Genomic DNA, 18,394 nt, shown 5'->3' with positions numbered 1-18,394 from the left:
GTTTTTCTTGTAAAACAGTGACATTTTTTGAGTAAAATTCCAATTATTACTATAATATTGCCAAAATTTTAAAGTTTTCTTATAAAATTGTGACTGTCGAGTAAAATTACGACTCTTTTCATAAAATTGCCAACATTTTAAGCTTTTTCTTGCGACTGTTATTGAGTAAAAGTCCAACTTTTATCATAATATTGCACAAATGTTCAGTTTTTCTTGTAAAACAGTGACATTTTTTTGAGTAAAATTCCAATTATTACTATAATATTGCCAAAATTTTAAAGTTTTCTTATAAAATTGTCACTTGTCGAGTAAAATTACGACTCTTTTCATAAAATTGCCAACATTTTAAGCTTTTTCTTGCGACTGTTATTGAGTAAAAGTCCAACTTTTATCATAATATTGCACAAATGTTCAGTTTTTCTTGTAAAATAGTGACATTTTTTGAGTAAAATTCCGATTATTATTATAATATTTCCAAAATTTTAAAGTTTTCTTATAAAATTGTGACTTTTGTCGAGTAAAATTACGACTCTTTTCATAAAATTGCCAACAAGTTAAGATTTTTCTTGTAAAATTGTGACTGTTATTAAGTAAAAGTCCAACTTTTATCATAATATTGCACAAATGTTCAGTTTTTCTTGTAAAACAGTGACATTTTTTGAGTAAAATTCCAATTATTACTATAATATTACCAACATTTTAAAGTTTTCTTATAAAATTGTGACTTGTCGAGTAAAATTACGACTCTTTTCATAAAATGGCCAACATTTTAAGCTTTTTCTTGCGACTGTTATTGAGTAAAAGTCCAACTTTTATCATAATATTGCACAAATGTTCAGTTTTTCTTGTAAAATAGTGACATTTTTTTAGTAAAATTCCGATTATTATTATAATATATCCAAAATTTTAAAGTTTTCTTATAAAATTGTGACTTTTGTCGAGTAAAATTACGACTCTTTTCATAAAATTGCCAACAAGTTAAGATTTTTCTTGTAAAATTGTGACTGTTATTGAGTAAAACTCCAACTTTTATCATAATATTGCACAACTGTTCAGCTTTTCTTGTAAAGTTTTGAGTAAAATGACTACTTTTATTATAACACTGCCAAAATCCTAAGTTTTTCTAGTGAAATTCCAACTAATTTTTCACAACAAGCTTTTTTATATTTGCATAGTATGTATATATTATTAATGTTTCTGTGATATTGCAATATTTTCTCATAAAATTATTAGTTTTATGTCAAATGGTTACTTTTTAATGCAAAATGGTGACATTTGTCATATAAAATTCTGACTTATCACAATATTGCCAATTTTTTTGTTGTTCTTGTAAAACAGTGACATTTTTATGAGTAAAATTATGACTTTTGTCATCATTTTTGCCAAGTAAAATTCCGATTATTGCTATATTGCCAAAATTTTAGTTTTCTTATAAAATTGTGACTTTTGTCGAGTAAAATTACGACTCTTTTCATAAAATTGCCAACATGTTTAGCTTTTTCTTGTAAAATTGCGACTGTTATTGAGTAAAATTCCAACTTGTATCATAAAATGTCACAACTGTTCAGTTTTTCTTGTAAAACAGTGAAATTGAGTAAAATTCCGATTATTACTATAATATTGCCAAAATTGTAATGTTTTCTTGTAAAATTGTGACTTTTGTCGAGTAAAATTACGACTCTTTTCATAAAATTGCCCACATGTTAAGTTTTTTCTTGTAAAATTGCGACTGTTATTGAGTAAAATTCCAACTTTTATCATAATATTGCACAAATGTTCAGTTTTTCTTGTAAAACAGTGAGATTTTTTGAGTAAAATTCCGATTATTACTATAATATTGCCAAAATTTTAAAGTTTTCTTATAAAATTGTGACTTGTCGAGTAAAATTACGACTCTTTTCATAAAATTGCCAACATTTTAAGCTTTTTTTGCGACTGTTTTTGAGTAAAAGTCCAACTTTTATCATAATATTGCACAAATGTTCAGTTTTTCTTGTAAAATAGTGACATTTTTTGAGTAAAATTCCGATTATTATTATATTTCCAAAATTTTAAAGTTTTCTTATAAAATTGTGACTTTTGTCGAGTAAAATTACGACTCTTTTCATAAAATTGCCAACATGTTTAGCTTTTTCTTGTAAAATTGCGACTGTTATTGAGTAAAATTCCAACTTTTATCATAATATTGCACAAATGTTCAGTTTTTCTTGTAAAACAGTGACATTTTTTGAGTAAAATTCCGATTATTACTATAATATTGCCAAAATTTGAATGTTTTCTTATAAACTTGTGACTTTTGTCGAGTAAAATTACGACTCTTTTCATAAAATTGCCAACATTTTAAGCTTTTCTTGCGACTGTTATTGAGTAAAAGTCCAACTTTTATCATAATATTGCACAAATGTTCAGTTTTTCTTGTAAAACAGTGACATTTTTTGAGTAAAATTCCAATTATTACTATAATATTGCCAAAATTTTAAAGTTTTCTTATAAAATTGTGACTTTTGTCGAGTAAAATTACGACTCTTTTCATAAAATTGCCAACATGTTAAGCTTTTTCTTGTAAAATTGCGACTGTTATTGAGTAAAAGTCCAACTTTTATCATAATATTGCACAAATGTTCAGTTTTTCTTGTAAAATAGTGACATTTTTTGTGTAAAATTCCGATTATTATTATATTTCCAAAATTTTAAAGTTTTCTTATAAAATTGTGACTTTTGTCGAGTAAAATTACGACTCTTTTCATAAAATTGCCAACAAGTTAAGATTTTTCTTGTAAAATTGTGACTGTTATTGAGTAAAAGTCCAACTTTTATCATAATATTGCACAAATGTTCAGTTTTTCTTGTAAAACAGTGACATTTTTTGAGTAAAATTCCAATTATTACTACAATATTGCCAAAATTTTAAAGTTTTCTTATAAAATTGTGACTTGTCGAGTAAAATTACGACTCTTTTCATAAAATGGCCAACATTTTAAGCTTTTTCTTGCGACTGTTATTGAGTAAAAGTCCAACTTTTATCATAATATTGCACAAATGTTCAGTTTTTCTTGTAAAACAGTGACATTTTTTGAGTAAAATTCCAATTATTACTATAATATTGCCAAAATTTTAAAGTTTTCTTATAAAATTGTGACTTGTCGAGTAAAATTACGACTCTTTTCATAAAATTGCCAACATTTTAAGCTTTTTCTTGCGACTGTTATTGAGTAAAAGTCCAACTTTTATCATAATATTGCACAAATGTTCAGTTTTTCTTGTAAAACAGTGAGATTTTTTGAGTAAAATTCCGATTATTACTATAATATTGCCAAAATTTTAAAGTTTTCTTATAAAATTGTGACTTGTCGAGTAAAATTACGACTCTTCTTATAAAATTGCCAACATTTGAAGCTTTTTCTTGCGACTGTTTTTGAGCAAAAGTCCAACTTTTATCATAATATTGCACAAATGTTCAGTTTTTCTTGTAAAATAGTGACATTTTTTGAGTAAAATTCCGATTATTATTATAATATTTCCAAAATTTTAAAGTTTTCTTATAAAATTGTGACTTTTGTCGAGTAAAATTACGACTCTTTTCATAAAATTGCCAACAAGTTAAGATTTTTCTTGTAAAATTGTGACTGTTATTGAGTAAAACTCCAACTTTTATCATAATATTGCACAAATGTTCAGTTTTTCTTGTAAAACAGTGACATTTTTTGAGTAAAATTCAAATTATTACTATAATATTGCCAAAATTTTAAAGTTTTCTTATAAAATTGTGACTTGTCGAGTAAAATTACGACTCTTTTCCTAAAATTGCCAACATTTTAAGCTTTTTCTTGCGACTGTTATTGAGTAAAAGTCCAACTTTTATCATAATATTGCACAAATGTTCAGTTTTTCTTGTAAAATAGTGACATTTTTTGAGTAAAATTCCGATTATTATTATATTTCCAAAATTTTAAAGTTTTCTTATAAAATTGTGACTTTTGTCGAGTAAAACTACGACTCTTTTCATAAAATTGCCAACAAGTTAAGATTCTTCTTGTAAAATTGTGACTGTTATTGAGTAAAACTCCAACTTTTATCATAATATTGCACAAATGTTCAGTTTTTCTCGTAAAGTTTTGAGTAAAATGACTACTTTTATTATAACACTGCTAAAATTCTTAGTTTTTTCTTGTGAAATTCATTTCACATTTCAAACTCATTTTTCACAACAAGCTTTTTTACATTTGCATAGTATGTATATATTATTAATGTTGTAAATAAAAATCTTTATATAACTAGAAAGGGCGGTCCTAAAGAGGTAGGCATTTTTCGCAGGTCTCAAGAAGGTCAGATATACAAGAATGTGTGTGTGTGTGTAAACAGGGAGATGTTGTTCTAATGGTTGCTGCAGGCTGGCCATTTACTATAATTTAGAGTGATGGCAAATACGGGCTAGATCGGCACGCACACACACACACACTCGCACACACACACACACACGCACACTCGCACACACACACACACACACACACACACACACACACACACACACACACACACACACACACACACACACACACACACACACACACACACACACACTCGCACACACACACACACACACACACACACACACATCCCCGAGCAGAGAGAATGGGTCAGATAAACTCTTATCAGTGAAGACGGACCCTCGCCTTTATTTTCCCCTCTAGCAAATCATTTGTGCTGGGGAAATAAAAAAAAGCCCACAAAAGGCAGCAGATATGTGTGCAACAACAAATGCCTGTGGGTAAAAAGCCCTCACACCCGCAGGCCGTGTTTACAGTACCAACGTCTACAAACCTTCACTGATGCTCACTTCTTAGCAACCTGGAAACTTGGCCCATCCAATCTTTTTCCTCCCTGCAGATCTTGACGACTTCTGACGTTGCCGTATTCAGCTAAATGGGGCGTAAATAGTGTTGGTGTACTCAAGCCTCGGGGGCGGTGGGATCCTGGCGTGATTTGTCGTCGCCCTGCAAGGGGAAAGGCTGACGCCATCAATCGAGTGTCATTTCCACTCATTTCCTCTCACCGTTTTTCCCGCAGGACGACGAAGTGATGCCGGCCAGGTTCGAGGACGACCTGGTGTGGGTGGCGGCCGGCGCGCCTCTCTCGGATTCCGCCTTCCTCAGCAAGAAGATCAAGGATTTGTGCGGAGACCTGCCAATCTTCTGGCTCCGCCCCACCTACTCCACAAGTAAGCAGTCATTAGCAACTACCCTATTTTCCCGACTATAAGGCGCAATAAAAATCCTTTCATTTTCTCAAAAAAATCGACAGTGCGCCTAATGTACGGAATAATTCTGGTTTGAAGCAATTTTATTTGGTACATAGTGCGAGTATAAGTGTGACCAGTAGATGGCAGCCACACATAAGAGATACGTGTAGACTGCAATATGATGGCAGTAAACAACACCAAAACCTTAAATGTTCCATTGAGAATAAAGAACATTACCTAACCTCCACCAACCTCCGAGGACAAAGCTACGCCGCTCCCAGTCTGTGGAACACTCTCCCTGACCACTTGAGGGCACCACAGACTGTGGATGCTTTTAAAAAAGGCTTAAAAACCCTTCTTTTTAAAAAAAAAGCCTTTTTTTTTTTAGATATATGCATACTCGTTTTAGCTATTTGGCTGTTCTAGTTTTTATATATTTTTTATTTTTATTTATTTTTAATACACTGTAGCACTTTGAGGTTTTTTACTCAATGTAAAGTGCTTTTTTTACAAATAAAATCTATTATTATTATTATTATCAAAAATAAAACCTAAGAAATCACATCTACAGCACAGGCCAAACGTTCTCCTCATTCATCGAGTTTTCTTAATTTTCATGACTATTTACATTGTAGATTGTCACTGAAGGCATCAAAACTACGAATGAACAAATGTGGAGTTATGTACTTAACAAAAAAATAGGTGAAATAACAGAAAACATGTTTTATATTCTAGTTTCTTCAAAATAGCCACCCTTTGCTCTGATTACTGCTTTACACACTCTTGGCATTCTCTGGATGAGCTTCAAGAGGTAGTCACCTGAACTGGTTTTCACTTCACAGCTGTCATAGTTTTGATGCCTTCAGTGACAATCTACAATGTAAATAGTCATGAAAATAACGAAAATGCATTGAATGAGAAGGTGTGTCCAAACTTTTGGCCTGTACTGTGCTTTTAACATGTAGCATTTCCCAGTTAAATGTTATCTTGATATAATTAGGGACCCAAGTCCCTTTGGGACAGAGGACCCTATTTTATTTCTAGCGTTTTATTATTATACCGCCGCCTCTTTGAGCTGTAATTTGACCCCCTTAACATGCTTCAAAACTCACCAAATTGGACACACACATCAGGACTGGCGAAAATTGCGATCTAATCAAAAAACCAAACCCCAAAACTCAAAATTGCGCTCTAGCGCCCCCTAGGAAGAAAACACAGACAAAACTGCCTGTAACTCCCAGTAGGAATGTCGTAGAGACATGAAACAAAAACCTCTATGTAGGTCTTACTTAAGACCTAGATCAACAGGAAGTTTGCAATTCCCCCTTCAAAACAAAAGTCACCTTTTTTCAAACATTATCTCCTCTGAGCGCGTTTGTCGTGTTGGCTTCAAATTAGCACAGGAGAGAGATTGAACCCTTCTGATTAAAAGTTGATGAAAGAGTTTTAATTACTGCTCCGGTTTGGATTTTATGAGCCCTCAAAGTCGGTCCCGTCCATCGCTGCTTGCAGCTTTAATTTGTATTGCATCTTGTTTAGGAGTTCTTAAAACGCATATTTGCTTTTTTAAGAAATTTGAGTGTTTCGTAAAGCACCAACTCGGTGTGAGAATGTCAGAAAAACCTAAACGAGTTAAGATTTTACCAAAAGGTAGGAATAATAAATTACGTTTTCAGCACACACACACACAACGTTTACATTTATAGTTAGATTTTGATAAAGACGGGGAAAACCACACGTGTTTGTAATGAAGCGTGCATCAACAAGGCAACGTGGCTGGAACTTACCCCGGACTTGCAGTTACACGGAGCCGTGATCGCTTGTCCCTTTTCTTTCACAGCCAGCAAAGTCTTCAGTGGCGTCCCTGATTATCTTTATGAGGGGAAAATGGAAAACAGTGAATCAAGGCTATCGAGCGCTACACGCAGTTGCTTTACAAGGACGCGTCCTCGCAAGACGCCAAGTTAAATCATGACATGCAACCTTACCCGAGCAAAAACGAGGCATATTTATCCAGGAGAGTCTTGATAGTCATTTCCTTGACCCAGCTATGAACAAAGAAGGTGTAGATCTCCATGCTTTTCCAAGTTTCCAGTTTTGTCATGTAGACTGACGTCTCGAGCACCAGATGTCTGGGAACTCATCAGACGGATAATCCTTGATATCACTCGACTAATCTTTTTAAAATAATGTATAGGGATCCATTCTACTGCATTGTTTGATTTTTTTTGCTCGTATCTGCTTTTAGTGGTAAGATCTAGACCCCTTACGTACTCCGATAGTTTGCACTGTTTGCTGTGTTTTTGCCTTGAAAATCAACTTCCATCCAATCAGTTTTTGCCTTGAAAATCAACTTTTACCTTGAAAATCAGTTTTTACCTTGAAAATCAGTTTTGCCCTGAAAATCAGTTTTTGCCTTGAAAATCAGTTTTTGCCTTGAAAATCAGTTCTTGCCTTGAAAATTAACTTTTACCTTGAAAATCAGTTTTTACCTTGAAAATCAGTTTTTGCCTTGAAAATCAACTTTTACCTTGAAAATCAGTTTTTACCTTGAAAATCAGTTTTTACCTTGAAAATCAATTTTTGCCTTGAAAATCAGTTTTTACCTTGAAAATCAAACTTTTACCTTGAAAATCAGTTTTTAACTTGAAAATCAATTTTTGCCTTGAAAATCAGTTTTTGCCTTGAAAATCTACTTTTACCTTGAAAATCAGTTTTTACCTTGAAAATTAACTTTTACCTTGAAAATCAGTTTTTACTTGAAAATCAACCTTTACCTTGAAAATAAGTTTATACCTGGAAAATCAGTTTTTGCCTTGAAAATCAACTTTTACCTTGAAAATCAGTTTTTAACTTGAAAAACAACTTTTACCTTGAAAATAATTTATTGCCTTGAAAATAAACTTTTAGTAGCCAATATTGGTTTGATCGACCACCACTTTGTTAACCGGAACGTAACGTGTCCAAAACAGTCACGTGACTGAAAACCAAGAGTAGAGTTTTTGCTGTTGTTGCCGGGAGTGGCTGGTATCACAAATTGGTACTTTGCCTTTTCTGGTGACAAAACAATTTGATAGTGACCACACTTCCCACGGAACGAGACAATCTTTGGGGAATATCCGGCGATACCTTCTCCTCTGTCTAGGAAAGGCCTTATTAGTTTGTGTAGATGTCTTTTCAGGAATAGGGAGGTTTGACGGTTTGAAAGAGGTGTGAAAGGAGGAGGTTTGGGTCAACGATCGTTTGCTTACGGCAATGTCCGGACATATGTCCAACCAAGTTGGTCTCATTCCACAGGAACGTGGAATGAGACAATAATTGGGGGGTTGTCAGGCGATACCTTCTCCTCTGTTTAGGAGAGGCATTACTAGTTCGATATTCTGTAGATGTCCTTTCAGGAATAGGGATGTTTGATGGTTTGAAAGAGCTGTGAAAGGAGTTTACTAGTTTGATATACTGTTGTCTTTTTAGGAAAAGGGAGGTTTAATTACTTGAAAGTGGTTTGAAAGGAGGAAGTTTGGGTCAATGATTGTTTGCTTACAGCAATTTCTGGACATATCCCCCAAAGATTGTCTCATTCCACAGATGTTGGGCGGTATGTTCTCCTCTGTTTAAGAAAGGCCTTACTAGTTTGATAAACTGTTGTTTGTTCAGGAATAGGGAAGTTTAATTACTTGAAAGTGGTTGGAAAGGAGGAAGTTTGGGTCAATGATTGTTTGCTTACAGCAATTTCTGGACATATCCCCCAAATATTGTCTCATTCCACAGATGTTGGGCGGTATGTTGTCCTCTGTTTAAGAAAGGCTTTACTAGTTTGATAAACCGTTGTTTTTTTTAGGAATAGGGAAGTTTAATTACTTGAAAGTGGTTTGAAAGGAGGAAGTTTGGGTCAATGATTGTTTCCTTACGGCAATTTCTGGACATATCCCCCAAAGATTGTCTCATTCCACAAATGTTGGGTGGTATGTTCTCCTCTGTTTAAGAAAGGCCTTACTAGTTTGATAAACTGTTGTTTTTTTAGGAATAGGGAAGTTTAATTACTTGAAAGTGGTTTGAAAGGAGGAAGTTTGGGTCAATGATTGTTTCCTTACGGCAATTTCTGGACATATCCCCCAAAGATTGTCTCATTCCACAAATGTTGGGCGGTATGTTCTCCTCTGTTTAAGAAAGGCCTTACTAGTTTGATAAACTGTTGTTTTTTTAGGAATAGGGAAGTTTAATTATTTGAAAGTGGTTTGAAAGGAGGAAGTTTGGGTCAATGATTGTTTGCTTACGGCAATTTCTGGACATATCCCCCAAAGATTGTCTCATTCCACAGGAATGCCGGGCGGTATGTTCACTTCTGTTTAGGAAAGGCCTTACTAGTTTGATGTACTGTTGTCTTTTTAGGAAAAGGGAGATTTAATTACTTGAAAGTGGTTTGAAACGTTTGGGTTGATGATTGTTTGCTTACAGCAATGCCCAGACGTGTCCCCCAAAGATTGAGCAACGGGGCACACCCTAAACTGTTCACCAGTCAAACATAAACCAGAAATTCCAAAAATGTTTTGGACATTGTGGTTCCAATCGACATAAAATAGTCTTAAACGTGCTTTTCAAAGTTTCCCAAATGCACTTTTTGTAGCATGGCAGAAGGTTAAAAGTTGTCAAAACCTTCTTTTTCACCATTTTTAAAATAGCCAAAAGAATGGAGGCATCCGGCAGCAGCGCCCTACTGCTCTTTTAAAAGTTTGTGATGTCATGCAGGCGGACAAAGGAAGACGGGGGCCGCCTCCCGCCGCCGCCGTCAGGCACGCAGGGATGAGGTGGAAGAGGACGTGGAGGCAGAGTTCAACCCCGAGAACCCCTATCAGGTGAGTCAGGACCACGGGACGTGCAAACGTGTCCTCGTCTGCCGCAAGAGCCAGAACTGTCCGCTCGAATCTGCCGTCCACCTGAGGAGGCTTTGCGGGAGGAGGTGTTTCTCACAGCAGCAGATGCCGAGGTCACGGCGGAGGGCCGTGGATTGTCACTGCAAATCTGAGCGTATCCGTCGGTGAGGAGCTCTTTAGGAGAACTTTCCTTTCAGCGGCCAGGCTCTATGAATAATTCCACAGACACCTCCTCCTCCTCGGGTCTGTTTGCCCTGCCGAGCTCACACAGACTCCATACATACACACGGTCACCCCTGCCCTTCCTCGCGCCATACACACATCTTTGTCTCTTCCTAATCCCCGTCCTCCCCCACCGCAACTTCTGCCACACACACCTGACAACTAGAAGACGGTAAACAGAGAGCGGTTTGAACCCTGTGCGCCAAAAGGGGAAAATATTTAACGACAAGGACGCTCAAGAAAGAGCAGACCACCGCCAATAATCAAATATTTGCCACCTAAATGAATGCGTGTTTGGACATGAGGATCACATTTTTTTTTAAATGAGAATTTCCCGCAAAACACAAAGATCCACTGCAGAGGATCGCGGTTCTAAAGGAGGTTGTCAGACGAGGGTAACCTGACACCGAATACAGCTTTTTGCAAATGATTCAATTAATTAGTGAGCTGGCTTGATGTGGGAAAAGCAATCCCCCTCTTAATAAATCAACCCGTCAAAGACCAAGCTGAGGTCAGTCTTAGCATTCACACACAGGCCGGATAACTGCCAGACCTGTTCAGTCTGGTGACACCTCATTGGACCACGTGTCCATAGGCGTCAAAGTGGAGATGTTGTACCGGGTCCTTAAGGACAGGGGGCACCCAAGGGCTTTTGTCGAGTTTTAAGCTCTTTTCCCGTCGTTTAAAGGCCTACTGAAATGATTTTTTTTTTATTTAGACGGGGATAGCAGATCCATTCTATGTGTCATACTTGATCATTTCGAGATATTGCCCTATTTTTGCTGAAAGGATTTAGTAGAGAACGACGACGATAAAGTTCGTAACTTTTGGTCGCTGATAAAAAAAAAGCCTTGCCTGTACCGGAAGTAGCGTGACGTCACAAGTTGTAAGGCTCCTCACATTTCCCCATTGTTTACAATGCAGCGAGAAAGATTCGGACCGAGAAAGCGACGATTACCCCATTAATTTGAGCGAGGATGAAAGATTCGTGGATGAGGAACGTGAGAGTGAAGGACTAGAGTGCAGTGCAGGACGCATCTTATTTCGCTCTGACCGTAACTTAGGTACAAGCTTGCTCATTGGATTCCACACTTTCTCCTTTTTCTATTGTGGATCACGGATTTGTATTTTAAACCCCCTCGGATACTATATCCTCTTGAAAATGAGAGTCGAGAACGCGAAATGGACATTCACAGTCACTTTTATCTCCACCACAATACATCGGTGAAGCACTTTAGCTACGGAGCTAACGTGAAAGCATCGGGCTTAACTGCAGATAGAAACAAAAGAAATAAACCCCTGACTGGAAGGATAGACAGAAAATCAACAATACTATTAAACCATGGAAATGTAACTACACGGTTAATGCTTTCCAGCCTGGCGAAGCTTAACAATGCTGTTGCTAACGACGCCATTGAAGCTAACTTAGCTACGGGACCTCACAGAGCTATACTAAAAACATTAACTATCCACCTACGCCAGTCAGCCCTCATCTACTCATCAACACCCGTGCTCACCTGCGTTCCAGCGATCGACAGAGCGACGAAGGACTTCACCCGATCATCGATGCGGTCGGCGGCTAGCGTCGGATAGCGCGTCTGCTATCCAAGTCAAAGTCCTCCTGGTTGTGTTGCTGCAGCCAGCCGCTAATACACCGATCCCACCTACAGCTTTCTTCTTTGCAGTCTTCATTGTTCATTAAAAAAATTGCAAAAGATTCACCAACACAGATGTCCAGAATACTGTGGAATTTTGCGATGAAAACAGAGCTTTTTGTATAGGGATACAATGTGTCCCAATACTTCCGTTTCAACCATTGACGTCACGCGCATACGTCATCATACATAGACGTTTTCAACCGGAAGTTTCGCGGGAAATTTAATATTGCACTTTATAAGTTAACCCGGCCGTATTGGCATGTGTTGTAATGTTAAGATTTCATCATTGATATATAAACTATCAGACTGTGTGGTCGGTAGTAGTGGCTTTCAGTAGGCCTTTAAATGGGTGAAATTTAGGATTTTTTATGGTACATTGACATTTTTTATAATAGTCACAAAGTATGTCTGTTGACATTTTGTCTTGGTTGGAGTCTTCTTTTTTTTTTTGCACCATGACTAAGGAAGGTTGTTTGCATTGGGTCATATAAGTTAATCATGTGCATAATTGCAAGTCATTGCCCTAAATTACTCGCATAGTCCACTTAATAGTGACAAAATAGTAGCATCAAAGGCAGTCTTTTAAAAATGAATACAATCTCCTTGCGGGCAATATTCCTTATTTATTAACTCAAGTTTTGCGGGCCAAATTTAAGACGTAGTTCAAACACCACTGGTCCAAAACTACCTATACCTATCAATAATGAAAAATGGTTCATCACACCTGGAAAGGGCAACAATCAAAGCTCACCTTTAGGCATTCTCACACAGCACCAACATTTTGGAACAAGAATGAGGGGATTGAAGAAAGGTAAAAATTAGGGCTGTTAAAATGAATACGTTACTCGTGTAATTAATCCCCCCCAAAAATATCACATTAATTACCTACACACTTAGATTAATCATGCAATTTATTTTGACCGTATTAGCTTTTACCTTAACCGCTATACATGTATGTATGTGTGTACATATATCCATTCATTTTCTACCGCTTGTCCCTTTTGGGTCGCGGGGGGTGCTGGAGCCTATCTCAGCTGCATTCGGCCGTATACATACATACATATATATATATACACATATATATATATACATATATATATACACATATATATATATACATATATATATACATATATATATATATACACATATACATATATATACATATATATATATACATATATATATATACACATATACATATATATACACATATACATATATATATATATATTTATATATATACACACATACATACATACATATATATATATGTATACATACATATATACACACACACACATATATATATACACAAATATATGTATACATACACACGTATATGTATACATACATACATATATATACATACACATATATATATATATATATATATATATATATATATATATATATATATATATATATATATATATATATATATATATGTATACACACACACACATATATACGCATATATATATATATATATATATACATATATATATATGTATACATACATATATACACACACACACATATATATATATACACAAATATATGTATACATACACACGTATATGTATACATACATACATATATATACATACACATATATATATATATATAAATATATATATATATATATGTATACACACACATATATACGCATATATACATATACACATATACATAATGTATACACACAAACATGTACATTTTTATTTTTATTTACAAAAATAGCTCATCAGATGTGATGAAAGAGCATTTTAGCATTTACTTTCTCTGAACATATATTCACTACAGAAAACAATTGGGGGGGGAAAAAAGCCTTGAACTCCAAACATTTCAAAGTGTCAACTACTGTAGATCATGAGCGTTATTTTTATGAAACACAATTAACCTTTACTAATTATTTCCAATCGTCTTTGTCGGTTTTATACGAACACATTTCACCTCAACGCAATCTGCCATCACTCTGCCAGACAGTAAGAAGAGAAAAACAAGTCTTTAATGGCAGCAGCGAGCTCCTTTTTGCACTGCACATCCATTCAAATCTGGGCTTCAAACTTGATATTGCTACTCTTAACTCTTGCTCAATGTTGAGATGGGGCCTGCACTTTGTTGGTTTATTGCAGCAACAGTAGAAAAACACATCCGACAGAGAAAGGGTAGTTGAACGGCATAAAACAGACATTCCCTCCCATATTACAGCGAAACCCAAGACTGTGTATGCTTAATCGTACTTAATCGGGTCTTTTTATTAGGGTTATTACTTGTTTTCCTTACCGTTGACTACTCTTTGTTTTTTAGTTTCATTCAAATCTCTCCGCCTCCGTTAGCTATGTGTTCCTGCGTACTTGCTACTTCTACTGGGAGCCTGTTGATTACATGTACCGTTGCCACCTACTGTAGCTACGTGAATACTAGAGTTTACACATAATGAAAGTCCAGTTGTGATCAATTCAATGCCTTATAGGGTTGTACGGTATACGGTGTACTAGTATAGTATCGCGGTACTAATGAATCAAAAACGGTACTACACTCTGTTTGAAAAGTAATGGTTTTGCGAGCAGAGGAGCATGTTCGGCAGCGCACAATCACAGAGTACTTACAAGCAGACACGGTGTGTAGACAGAAAAGGGAGAACGAACGCATTTTGGCTTCAAAATGTACGATAAAGGTGAAGTTATAACACTGAAACGCCCTCAGGAAGAGGTGCTTTAAGAAATGGCTAGCTAGCTAGTGGCTAACGTCCATCCACAGTGTTTTAGCTACTTCTATATCACTAATCCTCGCCTCCATGGCGACAAATAAAGTAAGTTTCTTACAAGTATCATCCCTGCAGGGACGAGGAATAGCTAAACATGCTTCACTACACACCGTAGGAGGATACGGTAGCTAACCGCTAACAGCAAGGTAGCACCCTGAATGTAAACAAATGCCATGGGTGGATATACACCTGAAATCCACTGTAATGATACTGTTGCGTCTGACCAGACTTCCCTACCAGGGAAGTAAAGTCACTGGTCAATCCCAAGTTCTTTTGATGACATATATGCTGAGTAAGAAGGATCACCAACACAGAATTGGAATATTGTCAAGTTTTACTAAAGCTTTAGGGGATCAGTTTAACTCTAGTTGATCTAACACTCAAACGAAAGAGCCAACTTCTTGCAGCTCGAAGAAAACCCCCACCTGTCCGGAAAGGAACACAGCCTCTTTGTTCTACTACAGATAAGACAAAAGGGAGTATTCCATCTCCTACAGTGCAAGCCTTCAAGGTAACACACAGTTTACTTGCGGACATAAGATAAAAAATAGAAAGAGTACAAATGGAAAAACACTAGCTGTTTTAAACATGACTGAGTACAGGAATAACTCTTTAACATATATGCATCCTCCACAATACCAAGTACAATAGCGTATCCAGTCGATACATTGAGATTTTTAAAATCATTTTTCCTTTTTTAAAAATGTGTATTATGTTTATAAACTCAGGAAATATGTCCCTGGACACATGAGGACTTTGAATATGACCAATGTATGATACTGTAACTACTCGGTATCGGATCGATACCTAAATTAGTGGTAGCATCCAAAACTAATGTAAAGTATCCAAACAACAGAAGAATAAGTGATTATTACATTTTAACAGAAGTGTAGATAGAACATGTTAAAAGAGAAAGTAAGCAAATATTAACAGTAAATGAACAAGTGGAGTAATAATTAATTTTCTACCGCTTGTCCTTAATAATGTTGACATAACAGAATAATAAATAACACAATGTGTTACTGCATACGTCAGCAGCTAAATTAGGAGCCTTTGTTTGTTTACTTACTACTAAAAGACAACTCTTAATTACCGATTCCGATATCAACCGATACCGATATATACAGTCGTGGAATTAACACATTATTATGCCTAATTTTGTTGTGATGCCCCACTGGATGCATTAAACAATGTAACAAGGTTTTTCAAAATAAGAGAACAACTTCAACTCAAGTTATTGAAAAAAATGCCAACATGGCACTGCCATTTTTATCTCCCTATCTCTCCCTGAGAGAGCATGAGGAGGTTGAGGTAGGCGGGGTTGAGGTGGGGGTGGGGGGGTGTATATTGTAGCATCCCGGAAGAGTTAGTGCTGCAAGGGGTTCTGGGTATTTGTTCTGTTGTGTTTATGTTGTGTTACGGTGCGGATGTTCTCCTGAAATGTGTTTGTCATTCTTGTTTTGGTGTGGGTTCACAGTGTGGCGCATATTTGTAACAGTGTTAAAGTTGTTTATACGGCCACCCTCAGTGTGACCTGTATGGCTGTTGACCAAGTATGCCTTGCATTCACGTCCGTGTACACAGCGGCGTTTTAAAAAGTCATAAATTTTACTTTTTGAAACAGACACCGATAATTTTGAAACCGATAATTTCCGATATTACATTTTTTTAAACCATCTATCAGCCGATAATATCGGACTGCCGATATTATCGGACATCTCTAGTATCTACACGAATGACTTAAGATTAGGCAAATATGTCTGCCAGCAGAGAAAAACACAAATGTTAAATATTTGCCCAAACTCATCTAGACTTCAAAGCGTTCGATGGCATTTTCAGTGACGGGCTCTAGTTGCGTCTGTAAAACCAAGTCGAGCAAAGTCAAGATTTTCCACGCCTCATACTGACTGATCCCACTCTTTTGCTCCCCTCAAGAATAACCTCCAGGGGGAAGACACCATGAACATCGACCCCATGTTGGACCACGAGGGCGTTTGCTGCAGGGAGTGCCGCCGCGGCTACACCCACTGCCAGCGGATCTGCGAGCCGCTGGGAGGGTACCACCCGTGGCCGTACCACTACCGCGGCTGCAGAGTGGCCTGCAGGGTGATCATGCCTTGCAACTGGTGGGTGGCGCGCATTCTGGGCATCGTCTAGACAGAAATGACGGCTTTGTTTGGTTCTGCTCTGAGCAGACATCTGGGCGTAGAGGGAGAAAATAAATGTGACGCTGAGAGGATAGGACAGACTTGTAAACGGCATTTCACTTTAACATCTACTTAGCTGTAGGATAAACACGTATTTATGATGATGTCATCTGTGCATTCTCCACTTCCTGTTTGGATGTACACCACAGGCCACACCTTCTCACTTTAAATGCGTTTTCCTTATTTTCATGACTATTTACATTGTAGATTGCCACTGAAGGCATCAAAACTACGACACCTGTGAAGTGAAAACCAATTTCAGGTGACTCTTGAAGCTCGTGCAGAGAATGCCAAGAGTGTGCAAAGCAGTAATCGGAGCAAAAGGGTGGCTATTTTGAAGAAACTCGAACATAAAACATGTATTCATATATATTCACCTTATATGATTTGTACGTTTTCAGAATGTGCTTGATCTATTTTTAAACAAAGAAAACAATTTGAAGTTGTCTTTATTTTTAAGTTATTGTGCTGTGATTTTACCAGTCCGGCTCACTTGGGTGTAGATTTTTCTCCGTGTGGCCGCCGATCTAAAATGACTTTGACAGATTGTCACTGAAGGCATCACAACTATGAATGAACACATGTGGAGTTATGTACTTAACAAAAAAAGGTGAAATAACTGAAAACATGTTTTCTATTCTAGTTTCTTCAAAATAGCCACCCTTTGCTCTCATAACTTTTTCGCACACTCTTGGCATTCTCTCGATCAGCTTCAAGAGGTAGTCACCTGAAATGGTTTTCACTTCACAGTAGCTCATGGAGAGAATGCCAAGAGTGTGCAAAGCAGTAATCGGAGCAAAAGGGTGGCTATTTTGAAGAAACTAGAATATAAAACATGTTTTCAGTTATTTCACCTTTTTTATTTGTTAAGTACATAACTCCACGTGTGTTTATTCATAGTTTCGATGCCTTCAGTGACAACCTACAATGTAAATAGTCATGAAAATAAAGAAAACGCATTGAATGAGAAGGTACTGTGTATACATCTTCTGTCAACTTCTAGAAACTTAACAGTCTAGTGAGAAATATATGTGACACTTGCAACTTCTCAAGCCCTTTTCCCACTTTACACGTAGTACTCGTTACGGCAACGTCCTGTAATATCTAATGTTACACAATAAACCTTTTTTTAAGTACAATTTGTCGCGTCACCACTCTTTTTGATACACATTGGTTTGAAGGTGGGGTCGTACGGCCGGTGCGCTCTTTCACAATAAAAGCACATCATCAAGGTAGCAAGGGGTCGGGGTCAACCCCAGCGTCCCGTGCGATTACTTCGGGGTAGGTGAGGCGACCCCTGGTAGATTGTTTCCAAAAGGAGGAAGCTGTGATATCAAGCGCCCGTCTTGGCACGGAAGCAGTGACCAGCAAACCGTGTGCGACGTCGGCTCAAGACCACGGGTGGTTTGCTCGAGGTAGGTTGT

The 18,394-nt window shown here is 36.7% G+C and overlaps 1 protein-coding gene across 1 annotated transcript in view; it reads left to right on the top strand.

Annotated features, from left to right (window-relative positions):
* LOC133665451 (leukocyte cell-derived chemotaxin 1-like) overlaps window positions 1-17,579 on the top strand; it is a 39,921-nt gene extending 22,342 nt beyond the window's left edge. Inside the window, exons 5-7 of the mRNA XM_062070750.1 lie at window positions 5,068-5,218; window positions 9,986-10,092; window positions 16,699-17,579. Of these exons, the coding sequence (XP_061926734.1) occupies window positions 5,068-5,218; window positions 9,986-10,092; window positions 16,699-16,920 (480 nt within the window). The 3' untranslated portion in view covers window positions 16,921-17,579. The remainder of the gene's footprint in view (window positions 1-5,067; window positions 5,219-9,985; window positions 10,093-16,698) is intronic.
* Window positions 17,580-18,394: the final 815 nt, after the last annotated feature.

This window comes from Entelurus aequoreus, linkage group LG14, assembly GCF_033978785.1.
Source record: "Entelurus aequoreus isolate RoL-2023_Sb linkage group LG14, RoL_Eaeq_v1.1, whole genome shotgun sequence".
NCBI classification, from domain to species: Eukaryota; Metazoa; Chordata; class Actinopteri; order Syngnathiformes; family Syngnathidae; genus Entelurus; species Entelurus aequoreus.
The sequence above is the reverse complement of the archived record's forward strand: the minus strand, read 5'-3'. Positions and strand labels throughout refer to the sequence as shown.